The sequence below is a fragment of the Xiphophorus maculatus genome, chromosome 21 (assembly GCF_002775205.1).
Source record: "Xiphophorus maculatus strain JP 163 A chromosome 21, X_maculatus-5.0-male, whole genome shotgun sequence".
NCBI classification, from domain to species: Eukaryota; Metazoa; Chordata; class Actinopteri; order Cyprinodontiformes; family Poeciliidae; genus Xiphophorus; species Xiphophorus maculatus.
Window position 1 is genome coordinate 11,146,325 of NC_036463.1, and position 21,803 is coordinate 11,168,127.

The window sequence follows — 21,803 nt, forward strand, 5'->3', positions numbered from 1 at the left end:
ACTATCTTAGCTTAGTCAAAGAAATTCCACTTTTGTTGCTTATGTCCACAGAATATTTTCCAAAGCCTTGGGCCTTCAACATGTTTATTGGTAAATATTTGACCTTTTTCCCTAGTCATTTTCTCACTGACCTTAACTGGGTCAGTGAGAAAATGATAAATGACATAGATAATGTTCTGGAGTTTATCAGCTCCTGGATAAGTTGCTGAGGCCCTCTTAGGTTAGTTTTGGTTTGCCCACCACTCCTGGAAAGTTCACAATCGTTGCATGTTTTCTCCAGCCGTCGATAATAATGATCCTCTGGAGTCCCAAAGCCGTAGAAATAGCTTTGTAATCTTTACCAGACTGACTGATGTAAATGCCTCTACTTCCCATCTGTTCTTAAAGTTCTTTAAATTGGGACATGATGACTTTTTCAGACTGTTGTTGTAAGACAGCTTCAGTTTAGTGATTTCATGGTTCTGCAGCTCTGGCATTTATCTTAAGAAACTTATTTGGTATTAACTCCTGGCTATTTTTGTCTAGTATTAAAATTTTGATCAATGATCTAAATTTTTTATTTTTTTAAAATCTGAGCCAAAGGAAGGGGGCAAATACTTTTTGCACTGTTCTTTGAATGCTGTTTTCTATAAAAACAGTCCTAAGCTGCACAGCTGCAGGACAGCATCACCCCTGCTGCCAACAGCTGCTCACACTTCTTGCAATGTACATTACAAAAAGTAACACATGCAGGTGCCTTTTCTCCGTTTTTGTCCTTTTTTTGATTCAGTGGGAATGCACGCGTTTCTGTTGCTGGAGTGCCGTATCTCTTGTCTTTGATTAGATTGAGGCGTGTAGTATCGCCAGCTCGGATGTATCCCTCGCCTCCGGGTCAGGATCCTGTGTGTCAGTGTGACTGGTCAACAGCTGTTGCTCCCATGTTTTTTTTCCATGTAACATCCTGCTCCTCGTATTTTGTGTCTGTAAGGATGAGGCAGATCTAGATGGGGCAGCGGTCTGGGTTACGGGTTCATCTCCTTGGCGATCCTGAACTGTGCTGTGCCATTTGATGCATGCACACTCTCTGCACTCACACACAGAAACATGCACAATCCATTAAAGGAAGCTTATTGCAGAAGTTTTTTTTTCTCTCCACTTAGGCGAAAGAGGGAAACAAAAAAAAACAGAAAACAAGGTCTTAACTCGAAGGTTGACTTTATTTTTAACTTCTATAAAAGCACTTACTGTAGCTAATGGCTATATCAAGGCTAATCAATACAGCTGTCTGATCAATACAGCTGACAGATAAATTGGGACTGCCAAGGTTTCTTGCACCTATTTTCTGACATTCTCGGTCTCAATTTAGTGCATTGGACTAAATATCTTGATCTATTTATAAATGCGATGTGTGTGCAGCCTTTAGTGGCTCAGGTTTTCCCTATCTGAGCACAATTGGGAGTTTATAGTCCAAATGGAGTTTTGTTTTTTTCATCCTCTAAAGTAAGCGATGCCCCAGAGAATTTTAGGTTAAGATATCATTATTGATATTTATTAATCTATTATTTATTGCGTTTTAGTTGCTAATGCATTACATGACCTTTTCTCTTGTTTATCTGAACACATTATCTGTTTCCATTTTCCTCATGCAGTACCACCAAATATGGGATTCTCACATTTCTGCCCCGGTTCCTCTATGAGCAGATCAGACGGGCGGCCAACGCCTTCTTCCTGTTCATCGCACTTATGCAGGTAAACACTATAGCTGGTTCTTATCAGGGCTGGGCCTGATTCTTTGTCTTTTAGTTTATACTCGAAATGGACCAATCAGAGATCTTGTGGAAAATTTTTGATTTATCTTTTTGTTTTTTTTTTTTTAAATCCCTGACCTGCAAAGTCCAATTTATTATTTTTCTTTTAAAACTGTAAAAAATACAACAAAATAAATTTTGTTCTGAGATTCTGTAAATTTAACAGATTTTGTAGTACTTCCACTATTACCCAGTAGCAGAGATTTCACTACTTTGAGTTGACATCAGCATTAAAATGAAAATAAATTCTCTAAATAGTGAAAGTTAACAGCTAGTTATTAAGCACTTGATTAACACACTTTGCTGACTTACGCTGTACCAAAACTGAAAATGTTTATCAATGTGACACATTGTGGTGTTGGCGAATGTTAAGTCTACAATTTCACAATGAAACATAAACTGTGACGGTTCCAAACCATTACCATCATTTAAAAGTTCAGTATCTTCTATGACTAATAGAATTGGACTCACCATGTCACTGGATAGAGAGCGTAGGTTTTACAAAGTTAAGCTTCATGGATCTTATGGAGATGTTGATTAAAGCTCTCCTGCTCCTTAACTTGCTTGTCCAGCAGACTTTACCAAGTCTATGCATGATATTTTCCATGGACCTGTTGTAGACTTGGACTTAGTCTCCAGTCCAAGTGATCTAAATGTACCTTTGTTCAAAGTCCTGCTCCATCAGAATGTGGACGCCAAGATATAAATTTAAATATCTGTTGATACTGACGTTTTATAACCCAGAATGCTTTTACTGAAACATTCAGCTCTGTCTGTTTAAGCCCATTTTTTGTTGTATTTGTATGTGCAATATTGATCATTAACGAGGGTTAAAATGATCCTAAGCAAATGATTAGATCGTGTTTTAAGATGTTTTTTGGGAAAAAAGGCAAAATAAAGTAAATGTAAGAGCAAAAATTGCATTATCCTGTTTATGCATATTTAATATGCATTAAAAACTCAGATATTCACCAAGATTTTATTGCTTGCCCATGGATCCATTACATTCTCATTAACATCATCTTTACAAACATCTTGAAAGTAAAAATGTTTCCTAGAGTTTTTAATGTACAAGCTAATAGATATTCTTCAGAAGCACTTGGCAATCTACTTACCAAAGAACCCTTCTGCTTGTCATTATTGTCATCATCATAGATAATAGTAATATATGCTATGCTGCCCATCAGCACATATGTAAGTATAGATTCTTTTTCTTTCTCATCAGCAAATCCCCGATGTATCACCGACCGGTCGCTACACCACTCTGGTGCCGCTCATCTTTATTCTCACTGTGGCGGGAATTAAAGAAATCATAGAGGATTATGTGAGTAGCTCAGAAGGGACTTGGTCAAGACTTGTAGTATTGCTCCTAGAGCAAGTTTTTAATGCTTTATTATAAATACTTATGTTTTTATTCTATTTTCTTCTTACCCTGTTGCAGAAAAGACACAAAGCCGATAACACGGTGAATAAGAAGAAGACGACAGGTATATTGAGCAGTTGTTTTTTTTTCCATGAGCGTGCGTGTCTGTTTCTGTCTGGGTTTTGTTTTCCTTTCATGGTTGGATGAATGGCCCTTGTCTGTCGGTCATTATAGCATTAGAGGGCACTCAGACCAAGACAAAAAAAAAGACAAAGGTTTAGAGGCCATGAATACTGTATGAGAGCCGCTACATAGGCTGACTGATGGCTGTGTTGTCCTTGTCTCTCAGTGCTGCGGAACGGAGCTTGGCAGACGATCATCTGGAAGCAGGTATCGCTATCATCGCAAACACGGATGCTGCCATCTCATTTGTCATGCCTGTGATTTCTCATTCACTTCATCGCATCATAATAACAGAAATGATGAAAAAAAAACACTATAAAATAATTCAAGGTGTCTAAAGTTAAACCTGTTGGGAATACAACAACTGTTAGTTAAAAAGAAAAATGTTGACAGTTCCAAAATAAATTCATCCTCTTTTAAAAAAAACAAACAACTTTCTGTAAATTCCAGTACAAAATATGTATTTTTCAAAATGGGAAAGACAAGAAATAATATTGAGCATGTCTGCACCCAAACTTTGGAACAAACTGTCTTTAAATGCTAAGACAGACATCTTCGCTTCCTGTTTTTAAATCTGTTTTAAAAACACACCTTTTCTTTATTTGTAATTAGTCATGAGTTGACATGATCTTATCATGTTTTTGCAACTTATGGACACTTTTACGTAATGTAGACAATCTGTGATGCAATGGGCCTTTTTCAGAGTGTATGAACCTTTTTCATTTTTGGAGGAAATTCTTGTGCAACCTGACAGAAAACCCAAAATGGGTCATTATTTGGACTGATGACCTAGTCAATCCAATCAGACACAAAATTAACATTTTTCCACATTGGTTACAACTCCCTGAAGGATTTGTTTCTTTCATTCAAAATGCCAGGAATTTTTTTTTTTTTTTACTCTATTATCACAAACTGAAACTCGGAGTTTCCAAATGTTACTGAGGTTGAGTTAACCTAGGTCTGTAGATAAGGAATGATCAAATACCCCTTTTGTCCAATGCTCCTTCATTTTAATGTGATTCAGGAAAAGAGTATGTGCTTTCTATTTGGAATAAGGGAAGCATTAAGTATTAACAGTTCATAAATCTGATAATAAATGTGGCAAAAAATAATTATGGAAAAAATAACCTGTTTCTGAATAAGCTTTCCCTCTACGAATATATATACTCAATTTAAGCGTTCAGTTTTTTGCAACACTTCAGTGTTTTTAGGCTTTTCTGTAGCTAATAAATGTGGAGAGTGCTGCATTTCCTCGAGTTGTACAAAAACAGAAAGTAAATGCGTAACTGAAATGAAAGCCAGCTCATCGAGATAATGAAACGTATAATCAGAGTTGGAGGAGAAATGTACCGAATCAAGAGCAGCAATGCAGTTGAGCTTAGTTATTAGAAGCAAGTTCCCAAATGTTCTGTTGTCACTATGCAGTGTGAACTTGTTTTCCTAAGATTTTTGCTCCTTATTGAATGTCCTCATTAACTGGGCCCAGCTGTGCTCAGCCTCGCTCCATTAGGTCGAATCAAGTCAGATCTGGGTCCTTGTTACAGTGTGTGGGTGACAAGCTTCTTTATTTTTATCAGGATTTAAGCTTCAGTGTTTCTGGACAGGTAAGGGAATTTGGTCCAGCTGTCATCCAGTCTCATTAAAGTTTGCTTCTGAAAGAAGTTTTGTCTAAAGTTTCATAGTTTGTGCGAAAGTTCTCTGAATCTCTGACTGTGAGAACAGGTGTGGTTACATTTTCGAGATCCATTGCATTCCATTTGTGCCTCTTTAAAAAGAGTAAACAGCCTACAGCACGGTAGTTTCTCTTGTGCATAGTGATACTGTGTATTAACTTTCCACACCCTTGTTTTCAAAAGAGATTACATTCTTTTTTTGTTGTTGATGTTCTTTGGAACATATTAAAGTCAGACAAGTTAATAATATTAGTTTTCCTTTTGTAATTTTAAAACATTACATTGCTTTCTGTTCTTTTTCAAAGCTTCTTGCCTGTAATGAGTGACTATTTATTATGGTTACTGGCATGACTGATTTAAATAAAAGTAACAACTTTTGCTTTCTGAACCTTTTCTTATCACCACATTCTTTCAAGCTGTTATGTTTCTGTAATCTGAATTTGTTGCAACCTGACCAGAACATGGTGCACTGCTGTGCTCGCTGTCATCTTATCACAAGTCTTTTCCCTCTGATGGCTGCTTTCTTTGTAATCACTGATTAACCTCCCTCTTTCTTTCTCTTTTTTTCCCTCTTTTCACCTACCCATGCCCCCACACAAACTCTTGTTCCTCTTGCTCATTCTGTCGCTCCTCTGCATTCTGGCCACCAGGTGGCAGTAGGGGACATAGTGAAGGTGACCAATGGCCAGCATCTTCCAGCTGACATGGTTATAGTGTCCTCCAGGTCAGACTCCGTTTTGTGTGTGTGTGTGTGTGTGTGTCTTAGAAAATTCTTTGATTAATGTCAGAAAATGTTTTCCTAAATGTGGCACTGGCATGCCTTTTTACTTAATTGGGCTTTAATTAACTTTTTGCTGACTGAGGTGGTGTTAAATGATTTAAACAATTCCACATGACTTTAACTGAATTTTAAACAAACCAATTAAATTAATTGTGAACAACTTATCTAGTGTAATTACTTTTGTCATTTTAACTTTGCTGCCATTTCTGCAGCGAGCCACAAGCCATGTGCTACATTGAGACCTCAAACCTGGACGGAGAAACCAACCTGAAGATCAGACAGGTACAATAATCTGTGTTTAGCAGAATTTATTTGGGTTTTGGTCTGCCTGGGTTTAACTATAGGTTTAAAATATTTAAATAGCTTATGTAATGCTTTCTAGATTTAGGAAAAAAGCTGCTGGAAAAAATGTTCTTCTGACTCTTTATATTCTCAAATGGGAAAATCTGCCTCCTTATTTTTAGAATAAATTGCTTAAGAAACCATTGTTTCCCTATGCATTGATGGAGTTCCACAGTCAGTTTTCCACAGTCTGGAAAAGTTTGATTACAAAAAAAAAAAAAAAAAAAAATCCAGATCTGGAATGGTTTGGAAAAAGAATAATGGGGGAAAAATATTTACAAACTTTTTCCCATCCATCCAATCCATTTATTCACTCATCCATAAATATTAATTTATCTATCCACTGGTCTGTGTTTCCTTCCATCTATGGTTCAATAAGGACTGACAACTGATAGCTTCAGTCCAGGAAAATGTATGGATTTTTGAAATGAAAATTTATATGAACTCCTGTTTTGATTGTATAGTAAAAATCTTTTATACTAGAATTTACTTCTGTAAGTACACATTTAAAACAGACCAAGGAATGTGGAAAATGTTTTATTTTTCCAGGAACTTTACATTGTCAACTTTTCCTCAAATTTCTTTGGACTCTTGTTCTGTTTTGCGTGTTTATAAATCTTCCACTTCTTTGGTTTTTCTTTACATTCAGGGTCTTCCCCTGACGGCCGGTTTTCAGACCCTGGATGACTTGATGGCGTTGTCGGGTCATTTGGAGTGCGAAGGCCCCAACAGACACCTGTATGACTTCACCGGCACGCTGCGCCTGGTGAACCAGAAGTGAGACATACACAACATTTAGCAAAAGTTGTATTGCCAAAAGCTATGGATGATTTCTTTTGTATTTTTTTTTTAAAAAAGGAAAAAAACTGGTTAAATAAATTTTTAAAAGACAGATGAATAAAATGTGCATGAATCTAGTTGTGCAACAATGGCTGTTCAGAGTTAGAAATTTGGATCTTTCAAGGGAACTGAAATTCTGAGAATCCAGACATCTGGCGTAAGAAAAGCAGAGCCATATAAGAAGCCAATGTTGATTCCTAAATGCTATAAATTTCCACTCATGGACGAAATCTCCATTTGCTTTACCTCAGTCCAGCTCCTCTGGGTCCAGACCAGGTGCTGCTGCGTGGAGCCCAGCTCAGGAACACACAGTGGGTTGTGGGAATCGTCGTCTACACTGGCCATGATTCTAAACTAATGCAGGTACCTCAAACCTCTGAGCTTTGAAAAGCCAAGAAACATATTGTGTCTATATTGAACAGAAATTGATGCAATAATTAAAGACTTTAACAAGGAGTTTTCATTTACTTTTATACTTAAAATTAACAAATTTGTTTTATAATCTCTTTAGTAGTAATTCGACATGACTAATTTATATAGTAAACAAAGAAGTTTAGCTGGATGGATTTTTCTGCCTCAGAAATTACTTTATTACTCCTCTGGTTTCTTCACCTTTTCAGAACTCCACCAAGGCGCCGCTGAAGCGCTCGAACGTGGAGCGGGTGACCAACATGCAGATCCTGGTCCTGTTCGGCATCCTGCTGGTCATGGCGCTGGTCAGCTCGGTGGGCGCTGCCATCTGGAATAGGGAACACACAGACGAGGCCTGCTGGTATCTGTCGCGGGCCGGTGAGAGCACACGCATATTCGCCTTGAAAACTGTTGGGTCTAGTGCATGAAAAACCACAGAAATGCACATGCTTTGCTTTAAAGGTATTTTTTTCCCCTCCAGGTGACATCTCTCTTAACTTTGCATACAACCTGCTGACGTTCATCATCCTCTACAACAACCTGATCCCCATCAGCCTGCTAGTTACCCTGGAGGTGGTGAAGTTCACACAAGCCCTCTTCATCAACTGGGTATGAATCATATTTTATTTTATAATCGATTAACTCTGCTAAAATCAAAATCTTCAATGTAATTTAGTGGGATTTTATTTGCTACACCAGAGGTCTAGTACATAAACCATTTTGCTTTCAGGACAACCAAATAAAACTTTAGAGCTGCAAATGTCCCAAGACTTTTTGAAAAAAGACAACTCTTTAGAGAAGTATCTACTTTAGGAAATCTCTTGTCATTTTTTAAAAAAACAGCATTTTACTTATATTTTTAGGATTTAAAATGAAGTGAAATAAACATAACTAGTATTTCAGTGTCATTCTTTGTGGAAATTCAGTGCTAGTATTGCAAGAAAAAAATCTTAAAAACTATTAAAAACCTGCATTTGTTAATATTGCTGCAAAAAACATTAGTTAATTCTGTATCATTTTTAGCTAGTTTTAAAGAGCCATTGTGGAAAGTCCAAAGAGCCACTTCGGAGCAGCAGGTTGCAGTCTCCTGTTATGTTCCTGCTATATTATTATCTTCTCAGGACGTTGAGATGTACTACTCGGAGACGGACACGCCGGCCATGGCGCGAACGTCCAATCTCAATGAAGAACTGGGCCAGGTCAGTTGCCCATCCTCAGCAACTGGCTTCTGAACTAAGAGTGGCACAATACATTAAGCCATCTCTGTCTCTTCCAGGTGAAATACCTCTTTTCTGACAAGACGGGAACGCTCACGTGTAACATCATGCACTTTAAGAAGTGTACCATTGCAGGAATCACATATGGGTCAGTCATCCTTTATTTAAACACCTCTTTTACATCCCGAGTTTACTTGTAAAACGAGGATCCTGATAAGAGAATATGAGCTCAGAATGCTGCTAAACACACTTCTGCTGTTTCAGTCGCTACATTATGTAGCAGACTAACCCAATTAAGGCTGAGCTGATTGTACTTTTGCATGTTTAATCAAAGAAACTAATCAACTAATCACCTGTTTTTGACCTGATTCCCTACTCGATTCAACATCGTTCATTACTGCAGCCACTTCCCTGATCTTGACTGTGATCGTTCAATGGAGGACTTCAGGTGAGTTACTTCCATTCAAGCTTCCGACTCCTGTTTTGCACCTCTAGTAATGATTAACTGTGTGCCTGCTTGCTTTAAATAGAACATTAAAGAATGCCTTTTAATCTATGACTCCATTCGTTTCTGTCTAATAACCGAAACATGTTTTTGACTCTCAGCAACCTGCCGTCCAACAGCCATAACTCCACAGAATTTGACGACCCGAGTCTCATTCAAAACATTGAAAAGAATCATGTAGGTGTCCTAAATGTTTTTCTTGTGTTTTAGATTCAATCTAAAGTAAAAGGTTGCAGTGAATGTTCTTATTGTTTCCAATCTTTTCCATGTTTTTAGCCAACATCACCTCAGATCTGTGAGTTCCTGACCATGATGGCGGTGTGCCACACTGTCGTACCGGAGAGGGAGGATGACCAGATAATTTACCAGGCCTCATCGCCGGACGAAGGAGCGCTGGTCAAAGCTGCCAAAGGACTCGGCTTCGTCTTCACAGCCAGGACCCCTCATTCGGTCATCATTGATGCTGTAAGCTTGTGTGTTAAATCTGAGCTGGGATTTTGGTTAGAAATTCATAACTTGCTGTGTACAGGACATGGCAAGGTAATCTCATTGGATGAGGGAAAAACTAGACTTTTTGGACGACTTGCAAAATGTTGTTTGTGGCAGAAAACCAACACCGAATATTACCTTTCAACACGATATCCGATTTAGAGTTAGAAAATTTGATGAAAGCTAGGAAACTTTACTTGCAAATTTTATGGGATTAAACAGAAACAGACCTGAAATTTTAAATACTAAAGATGACTGCTTAGCAGGGATTTCACTTATTCTTGGTAATATATGTTATTTAGCTAAATCTTGACTAAAACAAATCTCATGTGAGTAAAGTTAAATATATTTATGCTGTTCCTCAATCACATGCAGTTTCTGGAAATTTTCCGGAGCCTTTTGCCCCATTGTATTGCTAATCCATAGTGTGAACCAAGGTAGTGTCAGTATTATTCAGTGGGAATGCTTTTTCAGCATGGACAGAAAATCTAGTAGGAACTGATAGATGGATGAAGTAAATAAAATGAACACTTTTTAGATATTTATTAAAAAAAAATGTTTATTCAGCTTTTGAAATGTCTAAATGATTTTACAAGTATGGACAGTTTCACCAAAAATCTAAAACGCAACTGTATTTTTTATTTTTCCCCTTTTTTGGTATAAGTTAACAAGCTTTCTGCGTTTCAGAGAGGAAAGGAAATGACCTATGAACTTCTGAACGTACTGGAGTTCTCCAGGTAATCCTGCATGAAATATCCTTGTACCCAAATAATCGTGTTGTGACCTTCCATTAAAACTACACCTACCTCTTCCACAGTAATCGCAAACGCATGTCCGTGGTGGTGAGGACGCCCACTGGGAAGCTGCGCCTTTACTGCAAAGGAGCTGTAAGTTCATCAGATTGTCGTTGTCGTTCTGTCAGTAATCTTGAATTTACGTTGAAATTTCAATTTGTTTTTTCAGGATAATGTCATCTTTGAACGACTAACCGAAGCATCTCAGTATAAAGATCTAACCGTCGCTCATCTGGAGCAGTTTGCTACTGAAGGTATTACTTACCCTCTGAAAGAGCAGCAGATGTCTTCATATTTTCATTCAATGGAGAAAATAAACTGCAGTATTATCAGCTAACATATTAAACTCAGAGCTCCTACAGGACTCTATTCTTGTTTAACCTTTCTAGTAATGATTCACCAGAGATCTGTACAATTTCACTTTTTTTCATTCTTGCATCAGCTCTAATTCAAGAAATCTTTTACTGTATTGCAACATTTTAAAACACAATTTGTAGAATTGAGAATGTTTTAGCAATCGCTTATTTCACCTCCCTTTTAAATATGGAGTCAAGACAATGGTATTGGCACAAGTGTTTTTTCCTGGATTAGATGTGATTTCTTCTAAATCTTGTGTAAAAACAATCTCAGAGACTTTAAGCTGACTTTCAGGAAGAGTTCCATCTGTAATCTGGTTTAATGGCAAACGGACGAGGTGAAGTGAAAGGTTACTGATAAAATCTTTCAATATTTTTAAGATGTACCTTTCTGCAAGCAGTTGTCAAAGTAATCCTTTGGAAAACAAAAGCATTAAATGTTCCTGCTGTAAATTTCAGTGATTGCACAAATTCAGGAATGCAGCTTTTGAACCAATAATTCACTCCAAATCTTCCCCCTCATCTCATAAATCAGATTTGAACTTAGTTTCCCTTTTGTGTTTTTGTGCTTTTAAATGCACAAAAACACACCAAGTGTATTATCAAATTCACCTGAAAACATCAGCAGTTTTATCTACCCTTAGTGTATTTTTCATCAGCCTCTCCTTGTTTTGTCCCTTCAGGTCTGAGGACGCTCTGTTTTGCCTATGTGGACCTGGAGGAAGGCGCCTATGAGGAGTGGTTGAAAGAATACAATCGTGTCAGCACTGAACTTAAAGACCGCACTCAGAAACTAGAGGAGTGTTACGAACTACTGGAAAAGGTATTAATAAGTTTAATCTATTATGCTTGAATGTTGTTGATCTCCCACTAGTGTTCTGCAAATCTTGTATTATAACTGCTTAAGCATTATATTGGCTACATCTGTGCTTGTTGCAACATGTTTTGAATAGCTTCAGTAATATGCTAACTCCTTTTTACACAACTTGCTTATAACAATAGTCTGTTCCAGCATCCTGTCCGTTTTTTGTTTTGTTTTTCTTATTTTTATGCAAAAATTAACCCTCAGTGGGCTGAGAAAATCAGCTTTGCTGTCTATTGGGGAGATAGCAGATTTACACGCAGCAAAGGTTCCGGCTCAGGACTTTTTGTATGTTTGTAAAAGAAAAAAAAGAAAAGTAATTGCGTTAATTTTAAGCATGTGAAAATTTACGTTGTTAACTTTAAAAATTAATGAGTCAAAGTCTCACCCCTAGTTTTATCAGGTTTTCTTCCTGGATTGTTGTACGTTTTAGCTTCATTCATATTTGCATCAGCTCTTACCAGCTTCACTGTCCCTGCTGATGCAAAGAATACCCACGGCATGACTCTGCCACAACTGTATCTTACTGTACCCATGTATTCACGTTTAATGTGACTATTTGTCTTCCGCCATCCATCTTGTTTTGCTTGTCTGCAAATGCTTTTCTTCTTTCAAAAAGTCCATATTTCTTGATTGCACAGCTGTATTTAGGGGCATCAGAGTAGAGCTCAAACAATGTATAAATTTCTTCCTTTTCACAACTACAGAATTTTTTTTATTGTTGGTCTATCACAGAGTTTGCCCAATTCAGTTCTCAAAAGCCATCATCCTGTAACTTCTGGATGAATCTCCTCTCCAACATGCCTGAAGAAAATGGTTAAATTCCCTCATCAGCCCGTAATTCAGCTCTGCAGAGGCATGCTAACAAGCTATTATTTTGATTCAGGTACGATGGAGGAGGGACGCATCTAAATGTTTCAGGTTAATAATGGCTCTCGAGTTAGAGTTGACCACCCCTGGTCATCACATTAAAAATTCTACTAAAAATACATTAGTTTGTGATTATACCAATCCAAAAATGTAAAAAGGACTCCAATTTGGCATTGAATGTGTAGATTTTATTTTAATATTTGGGGGAAAACACAGAAAGCTTTTAAGAACTTTGTGTTGAAATGTTTTCACCTTCAATAAGACATGATGTATAAAGCCAAAGCATTTATGGACTGTGGAGTTTGGTTGCCAGCAGGTGGCAGAGTGGATCTACTGATTTGTTACACCTTTAATGTAATGCACAGATTAACAATTTTTAAAGTGTTTCGATTTCTTCATCATGTATGTTTTGCTTTCTGATGCAGCAGTGCGTTGCATGTCTGATAGACTACACTATCTGGTTAAAAACCAAACAGGAAATTCACCAGAGAGCTGAACTAATAGGTTTAAAAGCCAACTGATTTGGCAGAAAAGGCTGAGGTGAGAAAAGTATGTGAGGAGAAAAAAAAGAGGAAGCAGGAGGAGGAGGAATCCTCTGACTTGGAGACCACAAGGGCAATTACCTGCACTGGCGTGCCAAAAGCCCCATAAAACCGGAGTCAACAACACAGTCGTGTTAAGTTGTGTGTCTGTGTGGGTGTCTAATGAGGGCACACAAGCATTTAAACATTGAACAAATTTAAGCTAGCATGGGAAAGGGTAATGAGTTACCTCTTCGCTAGATGGTTTCTCGACTCAAAGTTGAACTGTCTGGCATCACTCTCATCCTCAAATTAGTCATGTGTGGTGTTGTCAGAATCGTTCACATTTACAGGGACCTGATGTCTTTCTGAAATCAGTCCTAATATAATTTCTTAAAACCTCGTTAACTTTTTTTTTTTTTATGCCATTATGGGTTCATTTCCTAGAATTACCTCTGGCTCTGTCCGTTTTGCCAACAGAACTTAATGCTGCTTGGAGCCACAGCCATAGAGGATCGCCTCCAGGCCGGCGTCCCAGACACGATCGCCACGTTGATGAGGGCCGGGATCAAGATCTGGGTGCTCACAGGAGACAAGCAAGAGACGGCCATTAATATAGGTGAGAGAAAACAATTAAATAAAGACACAATGCAAAAAAACTAAAGTCATTCCAAGAAGCCAGACTTTTTAAAATCTCGTAGCTCTGTTTTTTTTTTAATATTTTTTTTTATTATCTTTTTTGCTGATTTCCTTTTTAGTGCTTGTGTCTGACCTCATATTGAGTGCATGCTAAAGAAATGTTATGAATGGACAAGTGGAGGCCAGAAAGACTTATCAAGGGTGGGAAAAATATCTGAAAGTTAGTTACATTAGTTTCTGTAGTGAATTTAGGAACATTTTCCTTTTCCTTGAAGGTCAGAATTTGCTGGCTTAAACAAAATAAACATTTATCTTAAAATGGTCAAATAGTGGACTGAATATGATTGGAAAAGTGACAAGTTACTTTTAAAAACCTTAAAAAGACCTAAATCAATATTGCTCTAAACCGGTTTCTAATACTTTGGGAAGGTCTGGCAGACTTGGAGCAAAATAAAACCTCTAATTTATGACTTTGGCTTTGTGATTGTAGCTTTATGAAAATTTTTTCTTACAAAAACAAGTGTTCAGTTTATAAGTGCGATTCCTTAATTTCACTTTATTGTGCTGCTCTGTTAAGTTAAAACAATCTCTCTTGCACAAATGCTTTGCTTTAGTGCTTTGGTGCTCCAATTTAGAGCCTCTTATTCAAACATATTCTCCTCCTGATTAAGTCCTGCACTTTAAAGGTGTGTCCTCTTTGTACTCAAAAGACTTCCCTGATAAAAATTAAACGCATATTCCGATTAAGAAAGTCTGCGCTTATCAAACAGCTTTGAGTTTAGGATCCAATATGGCGTCCATGCATATCGAGTGCATCAAATGTTGCCCAAATCTGTTGTGATGATTCATATTAACAGAGTAAACATAGCATTGTGCATATTGTACACCTTCAGTTTTGTGGACATGATTCTTTTTGATACAGAAATGTCATCCGCTTATATGAAGTAAAATCAGCAGCCAAACAAATGGCAACTCTCAAATGTTTTTTTTTTTTACAGCACACTCATCTCAGGTCATCATTTTCACCTCTGACTCCTGAGACAAATCAAATGCAGCTCAACTTCCTCTTTAGAGATGACCCCTACACTCTAGGATAGGATTTCTCTGCTAGCATATTTTTCTTTGCTTTTTTTTGGAACGAAGTAGCAACTCTGCCTAGTAAAATATTGTGACCATTGTTCTCATAGAATTTGCTCCAGAGAGATTTGTAAGCAAGTTTCAAAGTAAGGAGCAGAAGATATTTCTGCTGGAGGCATTCAATCTGACTTCAGAAACACATGCTTGGGAGGATCATAGCATAGCTGTTTTTCTTGATTTAAAGAAAAAACATCCCCCTTAGTTTAAGGTGTGACAAACTCCAACAAACTAACTACAGTTTGTAGGAATCTTAAGTGGTATATATTATGGATGTGACCATTTATGCAACCCCTTGGGTCTTTAACGACAAATTATTGGAAAACGGTATATTTGTGCTCCAGCTGAATGTAGTTTCTTGGTTATCGTAGGAGTCACAGAGCAAACTGGTGGCAATTGTCCACTAATACAAGGACCTGAAAACAAAATATGAGTGGACACTTTTCCTCTACTAATTGAAACCTGAAACCAATTTAACCATCAATTCATTGACAAATGTTTATAAAATTGATTGATTGATGTATGAGTTGTGAGTTCCTAAGTAGACCATGAGATTAAAAATCAAACCAGACTTAAGAAAAGGAAACAAAAACAATCTATATGTAAAAATTAACCCCTGCATGAGATGCAAACGACTAACACTTTCAGGTTGTGTTTTCTGATTGTTTAGCATTTAGTATGCCACATTCGCTGATCAGAAAAAAGGTTTGATTTTTGATTTTGAAGTTGGAAGTCAACAATGGGGGCAACCTCTGATTTTCCTGTGCATCTCGACAAAAAATTCTACAATTTCAAGATGGTATGCTTTCTTTTTACCGTGACATCAGATTATTACGCTGTCATTTGGTCAGAGGTTGAGCAGGTTTGAGTGACAGTCTTTTTTGTATTTGAGTAAACCCAATCTCTCTCCCATCCTCCACTCTCTCCCCTCTGGTGTATTGTTTTCTCAGGTTACTCCTGTCGCCTGGTGACACACGGCATGTCCCTCATCATTGTCAACGAGGACTCTCTTGATGTGAGTAAACCTTCCTCCTTTTCCTCCTCCTCTTCTTCCTGGCAGCCTCCTGCGCCTGCATCATTTTGTTCAGCACTGGGGGATTTTTTTTTTTTTTCATGCTCCCAGGGGAGGAAGTTATGCGGTGGGGTGTTTTAACAAGGTTACCGTGAGAACTGGGGTGTGGTCTGCAGTCAGATTGGTGGGTGGGGCTCTGTATGTTTCCAGGTGGAAGCAATTAAAGTCTCTAATGTCCCCTTTAGTGAAATGGATGATGATCACTAAAATATCACACTTTTTGTCCAATCACTGTGTGAACATTGTTTACTTTTTAAGGGTTACCATTCAAGTATAAGAGCTTTTCTTGTTGAGATTGAATCTTCCTTCTTAACTTAATCTATGTTTTTCTTGCATTCATGTTTCATGTGTTAAGAATCTCACTTGTTTGCCTTTTGTTTAATAAGATGTTGGCTGCAGAAAAGTACAGCTCCAGTGCTTTTAAGAATATAAACACAACTTACTTTTTATCTTTAAGCTGATATACTTGAGCTGACTCGTTCTACAGGCCTGTCATCCTATCCACAGTGGGAGCAAACGAGTCAATGCTTGAGGAGCTTTTACTATTGGATCTATTAAGGAACAAACTGCTGAACAGACTCGCTAAAATCATTATTTGCCTAAATGGTTACAACAATAAATAGTCCATAAACAGCTCTGTTGAAAACAAGCTGCTCATTTCCAGAGTAGTGCGTGGTTGTTGGACATTCCAGTTTATCTAGTGCTCTCTAATTTAATCATGTAATAAACTAAAAGTAGTGTAAAGCAGTGGTTCCCAAAGTGTGGTTCAAGTGTTTAGTTTTTGCAGATCCTTTTAAAGGGGCTGTAATATGTAAAACGGACTTGTTTTGAACTCTACTTCATGTTGTAAAGTTGTTCCCTCATCAAAAACATACCTGGAGTGTTGTCTCAATTCTTTCATGCATGTTTGAAACATTCTTGAATGTCCCGTTGCTCTCACAGAGCACCGCCTATTTCCATAAAGCAGTTGTAAACGGTATAATGCACAACACCATCACCACCATTTGTTGTGGTAATGTTTTAAAGGTGGAGTATGAGAAAGAGTAGGAGCTTCTTAAAGAGACAGAGGCCCAATTTCATTTCTTTTAAGTTGTGCTAATTTAAACCCATTTTATTCCAGCTAAATTGCACCATGTACCTGGAAAATATGCAATACTGCCCCCTTTCAAAAAAATTACATATAATAACAAATTGTTTTGGTAAAGGGGTTAAAAAATAGGCTAAAATAAATCAAGGCAATATATTGGCTATGGTGGCTGCTCTTAATGCTGTTTAATTGAGAGTAAACGTGTTTATATAGTGGGTCATGAGTATTTTCCATTATTATCTTAACAGTTTGGTAAATTGTGCTTTTTTATTTTTGGCTGAAGTAAAAGTTTATTTAGTCCAATAGAATCTATCTGATCATTTGAAGTGGATATGAGAGTAGAAAGTCTCTGAAAGTCAAAGCACAATGATTGGGTCACTGCTTTTAAAAATATAATATGCTTTTGTAAATTTCCTGTTGTGGACATTGTGGTGTTGTTTGGTCAAATAAAATGAGGTTGTAGCTTTTTTTTTCTGTACTAAAACATTATTATGTGCATGGATATCAGTTTGTGGGTCCAAAGTGTATCATAAAGCTATAAACAGTGGAGGTCTATGTTTGGTTTGTAATTTTCTTGCTTCAGCGCCTCGGTTAGTCGGCGTCCTGGACTGTTAGCTCGTATAATAATTGCATTACTGCGGCGCATGGTCAGCGTGAGCTCTTTATATGGTTAACAGGGGACTTAATTTGAGAACGATGTAAAAAGACTTTAATTTGTTCATGATTACACATTTAACTGCACACTGGTACTCACCATCACTTTAAAATGTTTGCATTGTGACAGATAATGGAGCACTTGTGAGATTTCTCACTTTATCAAAATGATGCTCCAAGCAAAACCCTGAGGTTTCCAGACATTGTGAATCCAGATGGCATGCAGGACCTCTTAAAAGCTGAGTAAATTGAGTTGGACAGGGTGCATATCTTAGGTTTAGAGCAAATATGGTGCTTTAGATCTATCCTTTATGCTAAACAGGTGACAGCTAATCTGATCAATCAAATTATTGGTTGTTTTTGTTTTTTTTTTCTTTTTTCTAGAGGTCTGCTATGTGTGATTAGTTTGACGTTTGCTGTCTGGTTAATAGTTGATGTGAAGGGGGTCAAATTCACTCAAATAGATGGTGGATTGCAAATATTTTGTTTCCTGTTCTTTATTTTTGCCACTTTCAACAGAGATTACTGGCTCGACTGCTCATGAGAAAAGGTCTAAGTATATTTTGCGCGTACATGTGCACAGGGAAAACACTCTAATCTTTCGCGAAGAAAAATGTTTTCATACATAAGAAGAAAAATCCTGAATGCCTGAGTGACTTTATATGAAGCAGGATAAATGGTGCTGTCTGCAGAGGTCTGTGGGAAGTTTCATTGAACTGAGAAGGTGAGGCGTTTATGTTTTTTTCTTGGATGTATTTTACCCAGAGTAGCAGGAAATTTGAGATGAACAGTCGGATGAGATTCAGAAAACCTCAATGAAGTGCTTTGAGTGGACTTTGCAATAATCTTTTATGTTTTGACTTGAGGTAGCTGGAAAGATTTCTTAGAAATTGTAGCTTTAAACTGCAGCAGAAGAAACATGCATGTGGTGTTAATCCCTCCAGTCTATCAGGATGACTTCAGAGAGCTCTTGATGTGCGTGATGCAGATGAAAGCCATGCCATCCTCAGCTTAACACTTGTCTGCCGTTCACTTAAAATAACTCACACGAGGTCCGCTTTCTGTACGCATGTGGGCCTGTTTGAAGGCCTAACCTGCACATGAGTGAAAACAGAAGCTGCTTATCAAAATCTCTCGAGGTTGACCTTTTGCTCCCATTTGTATCAGGCACTGTAGCTTCGCTGGTAATGTTTTGGACTTGTGTGTGACAGTGTCTTTTTTTTTAAAGATAAAGGAAAAAGCACGTCTGAAACCCACTGTTCTTATTTTTCTTTTGTGGATAGATTTTACCTTCATGATTAAATTGGACTTCACAGATTTGTCTGTATCTTCAGTAGGCTATGTTAAAGTAAGCTAAAGTGAAAATTAGTCAGAAGAAGGAAATATTCTCCTGTCGATTGGGCAAATCATTATTGCAAACAAACAAAGCAAGAGATTTGCTAATATATCTCGGGCTTAAGATTTACGTCCACCTCTAGATTATTGCGAAATGTATCGATGGAAAAACACATTTTTATGCATGGCATCCAAAACATTATTATAGCCGACATTATTCAGTGTGCTGTCTGGTGTGTGATCCTCTTCCTGCATGTCCTCCTCACGCCGCTACCTCCACGTCTGTCAGCATGCTCTTTATGCTCAGGAAGCGACCACACACCCTGGCTGCTTTGTGGCAGGAAAAGGTACACTTAAGAGCAGAAAACAGGAACAGTATATGTGTGTTTATCCTTTTTGCAGACACAGGAGTGGGTTTGTGAATAAAGCTGTGGGGACTGTTTATTTGGCTCCGTCCATGAACTGGACATTCTGGGCAAAGGTAGAGTGTGGGGTTTTTTACCAGCCCATTTTACGGCGATGAATGAGCGGTAACACAATCTCCTTTTGGTGCTCCTCCTCACCAAAACAAACCCTGAGACCAATGCCTCCTGGGTAAATGGTTTGCGAGCACTCGCCGTGACATGCGCCACCTGTCACCTTCAGATCAACCGCCACACACAGACCTGCACAAATCTTCGCCCTGCTCCTCTTGAAGTTGTTTAAAACTTAAAATCTCAGAAGCACACCCATCTCTGCTTAACTTCACCCACTGTTTACCCAAGACCAAGTGGCACTGGGTCCTCCTGATCAGCATGATAAACGTGTAGAACAAACGTCCCATCAAACTTTCCCACAATCGCCAGGCGCTCGTCATGCTGCCCGCAGTACAACCCTTAAACAAACACCCCCTTTCTTCTGCCCATTCATCTTTTTTATGTGCGCACACACACACACACACACACACACACACACACACACACAGCTTTGCAGTGTGTGCTCCAGCTTGTAACTACTGCTGTTCTCACAGCTGAAGTCCTCCTGTGTGACCCCGGCTGCAGAGGATGTGGGTTGTTTGCACAGATGCATCGTCTGATAATTAAACGGTATATTGCATCTCACTGGTGACAGAATCTGCACTGCTAAAATGAGCGTGTCCTTACCCCCCCCCCCCCCCCCCCACCCCCCACTCTGCAGTTTTTTTCAAGGCTTGTCTGGTCACCAGTCCATGTCTGTGTTTCCACATGTCTCTGTACCAGCTCACAGATAAATGGCCTTGCAAAAGTTTCCAAACCCTTTGAACCTTTGCACACTTTGTCCTGTTACAGGCACAAGCTTCAATGTATTTTATGATTTATTTTTTTTGTGTGTGTGTATATGTGTGTGCGACACTCAAGTTTTACTGTAGTGGAAGAAAAATTTTGCACATTAGTTTTCCACATTATTTTTATAGTCACAAATCTGAAATGTAATGGTGTTCATTTCTTTCCACCCCCCTTTTAGACTGATGCCTATAAATAGAATCCATTGTAGCTTTCAGAAGTCTTGAGTCTTCTGTGAAGTAGAACATTAGCAAACATCAGAAAGACTAAGTTATAAAGTTGTTGACAGGTCTTTATCATATACTCTGCAAATTGACCTGCAAGCAGAAAACATTATGTTGAATGAAATCCTGTTTAAAGTTTGCCTGATCAGCATCTTTAAGCTCTTCAGAGGCCTGGTAGTGAGCCATTGATTTCATTCATGTGTGCTGAAGCATGGATGCATCTTAAAATTGCAGGATGGTAGCTCTTGAGGACTGGACTTGGGCAACCCTGCCTTAGGAGGTGAGAAAGTTGCAGGTCCGACTAGTGTGAGTCCTTACCTCAAATACTTTTCTGGAATGAACTAGTGCAACAGCAGTGAGACTTCTCATTTCATAAATGCACTTCTGGAAGAAAATTCCCATGAACCCACTCCTAATTCTTGCAGATAGCTATAACTCTTCCAGGAAGGCTATCTGCAAAGTGTAGATAGACCGGTATCATTTTAAACCCTGTGGATTAAAAATGGAAGGTTGCTTCAGAAATGAACATTTAAATGTTGTGTAGAGTTGTACCTTTTAGGTGGTTTGAAAATAAGCAATAAATCCTGTTAATTAGATATGTTTGGGTTGGTTGTTTTAATTTTATTGTCCCTTTGTTTTAAAACGAAGTAACAGTGTGACCTGGGACGCCTCAGCTTGCCTCCATACACCACCCAGCTTCTGACCCAGATATAAACCTGAAAAAATGTCCATGCCGTCTGGCCTGTGAATGCTGTCTGCTAGTTGTGCCTCAGTGTTTGTGTCTGTGGTCCTGAGACTCTCCGCTTGCGTCCAGACCAGATGCATATGAAACATAAACATTTAGTTTGGAAGCTGAAATGTCTACTAATGAGATCAGTCATGTTGTTATTGTTGCAATTAAAAAATAAGACTTTTTTTTTTTCCTCCCCAACATAGTTTCCAGAAATAGAAGGTAATTTGGCGTGAGAAAGACTGAGACCTTTTCTCTTTCTTGCGTCAGCGTTTCTGTTTAAGTACTAACAGACCGTAATGGACCATTGTGAGCTATTCTTTATGTTTAGACAGTTTTCTTGTCGGGTTGGTCTGGACTTGGTGTGTGGTTGCAAAAGCCAACCATTGTTCAAACTGTAGTTACACTTTAAATCCCCGTAGCTCTCCGCAGGTTTATCCTGGTTATTATCCTGGGTTATCGTAACTGCCGCTCAAGCTTTGTCTGAACCTGCTGTGACAGGTTACAGTGGAGCATTAGGGCCCAGTGGCAGCTACAGGAGACCATTTCTGCGCCTCTGTGTCTGCATTCAGATCACCTATCATACTTTAAAGCACAACTTATTTGTGAATTAAATATGATTGGATGGACTCA

At 38.2% G+C, this 21,803-nt stretch overlaps 1 protein-coding gene across 9 annotated transcripts in view; it reads left to right on the plus strand.

Moving 5' to 3' along the window:
- The window catches only part of atp8a2 (ATPase phospholipid transporting 8A2), a 63,071-nt gene that overhangs the window by 14,725 nt on the left and 26,543 nt on the right, over window positions 1–21,803 (plus strand). For 8 of the 9 annotated variants that reach the window (XM_023326089.1, XM_023326082.1, XM_023326083.1 and 5 more), the window contains 21 exons: window positions 1,629–1,728; window positions 3,013–3,111; window positions 3,229–3,274; window positions 3,500–3,540; window positions 5,657–5,730; window positions 6,000–6,069; window positions 6,779–6,906; window positions 7,221–7,332; window positions 7,590–7,758; window positions 7,862–7,989; window positions 8,502–8,579; window positions 8,657–8,745; window positions 9,001–9,045; window positions 9,204–9,279; window positions 9,379–9,567; window positions 10,279–10,328; window positions 10,409–10,478; window positions 10,555–10,639; window positions 11,425–11,564; window positions 13,475–13,613; window positions 15,718–15,782. In XM_023326089.1, the coding sequence (XP_023181857.1) occupies window positions 1,629–1,728; window positions 3,013–3,111; window positions 3,229–3,274; window positions 3,500–3,540; window positions 5,657–5,730; window positions 6,000–6,069; window positions 6,779–6,906; window positions 7,221–7,332; window positions 7,590–7,758; window positions 7,862–7,989; window positions 8,502–8,579; window positions 8,657–8,745; window positions 9,001–9,045; window positions 9,204–9,279; window positions 9,379–9,567; window positions 10,279–10,328; window positions 10,409–10,478; window positions 10,555–10,639; window positions 11,425–11,564; window positions 13,475–13,613; window positions 15,718–15,782 (1,993 nt within the window). The remainder of the gene's footprint in view (window positions 1–1,628; window positions 1,729–3,012; window positions 3,112–3,228; window positions 3,275–3,499; window positions 3,541–5,656; window positions 5,731–5,999; window positions 6,070–6,778; window positions 6,907–7,220; window positions 7,333–7,589; window positions 7,759–7,861; window positions 7,990–8,501; window positions 8,580–8,656; window positions 8,746–9,000; window positions 9,046–9,203; window positions 9,280–9,378; window positions 9,568–10,278; window positions 10,329–10,408; window positions 10,479–10,554; window positions 10,640–11,424; window positions 11,565–13,474; window positions 13,614–15,717; window positions 15,783–21,803) is intronic. The other variant, XM_023326084.1, reaches the window with a different exon arrangement.